We start from the raw sequence: 4,287 nt of genomic DNA, 5'->3' as shown, positions 1-4,287 counted from the left end.
TTGTAATATCTATGCTTTTTGTAGCGAGTCAGCTGAAAGGGAAGGAAATAACCCGACGGGGGTTGAGTAGAGACCCCGCAAAGGCGCACAGAGACACAGAGAGAGAGAGAGAGAGAGAGCGCGCGAGCGCTACTACTATAAAAGGGCAGGTGCTGGCTCATCCCTTCCCATTCGTTGGCTTAGTACTCACACACACACACACACTCTCTCTCTCTCTCTTTCTCTCATTCTCTGTGTCTGCGCGCGCTTCCCTATATCATGGCCAGCTTCTCTCGCTTCCCTACCATTGCCAGCGTTGGCGAGCTCAAGGTGGACTGGCTCGAGACTGCGTCGGCACACCACATCAAGCTCGATGTACCAGGTGACCAGCAGAGCTCCCTCTTGCACGTAGAATCAAAGTGTCATAGCTTCTTCGAAGCGATTTTACGTGTGAAAATCTCATTATGAAGTACGTATGTGGCGATGCTCATTGGCATTTTCCATGTGATTCGACGATTGACTAGATGAATACATTGGCTGGTGGTTGGTATAATGAATGCATTGGTTATGGTTGGTAGTCTTACCATTATTTGAATGGACAATCGACATGACATTGTCATAGCTTTTGAAGGGTGAATCGACATGACATTGTCAAGGAGCTAGAAGTGGTTTGAGGTGACTAAATGATGTAAATTTTATTATGATTCGTTAGGTGATTTTACATGTGGAAGTCTAACTAATGAAGTAAGTAAATGGCAAACCTCATTGGCATTTTCCACGTGAAAACGATGTTAAATCATTGGCTAGAGCTAGATTAGCTTACACTCACCGTTGGAAATTTGTCAACTATGACCACCTTTAAATACTAGGCTTCTCAATGCTATGTACATAATGTGTAAGCTATACTTTAACTATATGACCTTCATATTGAAATAATCTGCCCAATTATAATATCTTTCAGTGGTAAGAGGGTTCTTGATGTATCAACAATATCATCAAACAATACCCCACATGAAGAAGTGTTTGAAATTGTGTTTTTTTTGTAGGTTTGACCAAGGATGACATAAGCTTACAAGTGCTCCCGGGCAATGTGCTTCAAATTATTGGTGTGCACATCAATGAGCTAGAAAGGACTAGAGACTATATAATTGAGTACAGTATTGAGAGGCCTCAAGGTAGCTTTCTTCGCCAATTCCAGCTACTAGACAACATTATTTTGGACAAAATAACAGCCCAAGATGAAGCTGGTGTTGTTACCATCACTGTACCAAAAAAGAAATCCATCATTAGGTAGATCCCCATAATGAGCAAATACTGAGAAAGTGTGATCTCTCTTTTGCATTAGCTCATAGAAAAGGCTTCATGCAAGATAGGCATCGCCTATTTACACTTTGAAAATCATAAGGCTTCATAAGTATCGACCTGTCTAATAGGTCTTTATGAGTGTATCCCCCCTCCAAAAAAAAAAACTTTTGAGAGTTGACACGCTTTACATTATCTACTAAGAGTCTCTCCCTCCCTCTCTCTCTCTCTCTCTCTCTCTCTCTCTCTCTCTCTCTCTCTCTCTCTCTCTCTCTCTCTCTCATTTTTCTTCTTGAAAGAGGTTGATGTAATTGTCGAATTCCAATTTACTTTATGAGTAAGAGATCTATAATCTCGTAGATATTGAGACATTTTTCTTGTATGCTAATATACAATTATCTATAAATTGATACTAAGGCTCTCAAAGATGAAAATTTTACTTATTCTTTAAATAACTTAATTAGGTACATGTTACAATAGATAAACATGACAAAACCAATGAATGATGCATGATTTAATATGTAACTATAATACCCATAGTATACCATTGTCTCAACATGGCAATTGTAGTTGCTCATAGAGGGAAGGGAGTACTTGAATGCAAGGCCGGTACTAGAAGGCTACAATAATTGCAAGGGAGTTTAAGGAATGGAGGTGTAATCAATCCAAATCTCCCTCTTCATTCATTTATGCATAATCTTCAGCCTCTAGAGTTGACAGGACTACAACATCATATAAGCTGCCTAGCCATCCTGGTAGGCATGGTTCCATGCCCTTATCACGCATTTTGATGACAATGGAATCTACATCAAACAAAGTAGGAAATGTCATCTCGTGAGATAGAGCAAGCATACACAAGCTACCATAGTCACAAGAACTTTGATTTTATGAAATGGAGCAGGTGGAGAATCCCTATGGTTTTTGAGTTTACACAAGTTCGAGATTGTTTTGGACAAAGATTGCTTTTGAAGTCACAAATCTTTTTGAGTATGTAAGATTGTATATTCTTGGTTTGATGTGTATTAGGGAGTAGGCTTAAAGTCATTGAGAAATTTTAAGGTCGTTGGATGGAAGGAAAAGCTTAAGGAAAGCTTTAAAAAGATTTTGCTTCCAAAACACAAAAAAAGAAGGAAAAGCAAAGGAATAAAAGTTAAAAGCTTAATTGCGTTTTTTTGAAGGGGGACAAATGGATCCAAAGGCGGCCTATCTAGTGGGGGCGGGGGGAAGCTGATTAGATATATTTTGCTTAAGGATTGATTGTGGACGGAAACAACGGGGAATATTTAAGAGAGAGTCATTGTTAGCGGCATTAGTGAGGCTTGCAAGTATCAAAACCATGGATTGCATCATGGGCGAATTGGCGATAGGGAAGTGGATGCATTCCTTGAAATTGAGGTAGCTATTTGTTGATTGTAGGACACAATTCAAAGGCACTATTAGATCCTCAGAAGGTGGGGGTCAGATATTCGTCCATTATAATAATGAAGGGCTCTTCATGATTTTTTTCGTATTTTGGTTGCTTTTTTATTTTGGCGTTGTTTTGGAAGTCTGAGTTGTTTGAGTCGTCGAATAATGTGCTCAAAATTTTCACCGATAGAGAAGGGAGAATGATGGACTACAAAGTTATACTATATCTCTTTGTGTTTTATGGGGTTGCCGATGGGTAATTTAACATATGTCATTAATGAATCTGAAGAGGAGTGGAGGAAGTTTATGGATGCATAAGGGTGTGAACAAACGAAGTACAAGTTGGATCTGCTAATTTAAACGGGCAGATATCAATTTTGTCTTTTTTTTAAATGTGTCTGTAAAAAGGAGAATTTGTGATGATGAGAAAGAAATTTAAACTTACATAAGCTTGCACATCTCATTTGTTCAAAAATTAATTGCTATTTTATTCCTTGCAAAAATTATGAATTGTGAAAGAAATTGACTTTGAGCAAATGATTGACTCCTTGCCCTCCCCAAAAGTTTAGCAATGCTTCCTACCATCATGCAGAGGTAGAGTGGCAAAGGAGGAAATGGTATATAGCTCAATTATTCTTATTACAAAATGATTAAAAGAAAGAAAAAAATAAATGAGCATAATTTTTTTTTTGCAAAGTGAAAACTATAGATATATACAAGAATGTACACTAATGAGATATTGTAGGACTCTTCTACAAAAGCCAATCATAAAAATTAGGATTGTATTCCATGGCTACATAGTGGTTCATGTCACTTGGTTTGATGCCCACATGGGTGATATAGGTGAGAACATCTATGAGGAAATCTCATCTATTCAAGCAGCTAGCAATGTGTAGTTCCTCCTCGCATTTCCTCCTTGCATAGTACTCTGTCCAAATATAGATGTAATAGCACATGGTCCACAAGATGAGTTTTTCATGTGATGGCTAGTACTCAAAAGGAAGTGGGTGCAATATAGTCGACTAGCGCTAAAACTATGCGAGCTATAAATAGGTGTAACAACTTGAATATAATAAGTAATGAGTCAGTGGCCATGTGTGAGTCATAATGACCACCGATGTGCTAAGTGTAGACGTGTGGACCCATCTAACTAGGCGGTCCATCATCAATGTCCGCATGTGTTGAGCTTGTCATCTCAACACTCCCCCTCAAGCTCAACTACATCTCTGCGACTCCAAGTAAGCTTGCAAACTTTTGAAGCTTCTCTATACCCAATGTCTTCGTGAAGATGTCAGCTATTTGATCCTGTGTGCTGACATACACCAAGTCAATCTCACCTACTAGTACCTTCTCTCTCACAAAGTGGTAGTGTACCTCAATATGTGCACATCCAAATCAGCCATTAACTTTTGTAGCCATACTACCTCACATGCTACAATAGCAGCACCTCTATACTCAGCCTCTGTACTCGACAAAGCAACTGTAGATTGCTTTTTGCTGCTCCAAGCAACTGTTGCACTACCAAGAGAGAACATGTATCCGCTGGTAGATCTTCTATCAGACATACTACCAGCCCAATCTACATCTGTGTATCCAAAC

The 4,287-nt window shown here is 38.9% G+C and overlaps 1 protein-coding gene across 1 annotated transcript; it reads left to right on the top strand.

The window, feature by feature from the left end:
- The first annotated feature begins 257 nt into the window (after positions 1 to 257).
- LOC148027117 (17.4 kDa class I heat shock protein-like) lies at positions 258 to 1,489 on the top strand. Its single transcript, XM_087690578.1, has 2 exons — positions 258 to 361; positions 1,026 to 1,489. Exons 1-2 carry the CDS (start codon positions 259 to 261, stop codon positions 1,271 to 1,273), a joined length of 351 nt encoding a protein of 116 aa, XP_087546704.1. The 5' UTR covers position 258; the 3' UTR covers positions 1,274 to 1,489.
- The last annotated feature ends 2,798 nt before the right edge of the window (positions 1,490 to 4,287 follow it).

Source organism: Lygodium microphyllum, chromosome 13 (assembly GCF_053477565.2).
Source record: "Lygodium microphyllum isolate KBCC chromosome 13, Lygodium_microphyllum_v1.1.10, whole genome shotgun sequence".
In the NCBI taxonomy this organism is placed as follows: Eukaryota; Viridiplantae; Streptophyta; class Polypodiopsida; order Schizaeales; family Lygodiaceae; genus Lygodium; species Lygodium microphyllum.
Note: the sequence above shows the minus strand (reverse complement) of the source record. Positions and strands in the feature narration are given on the sequence as shown.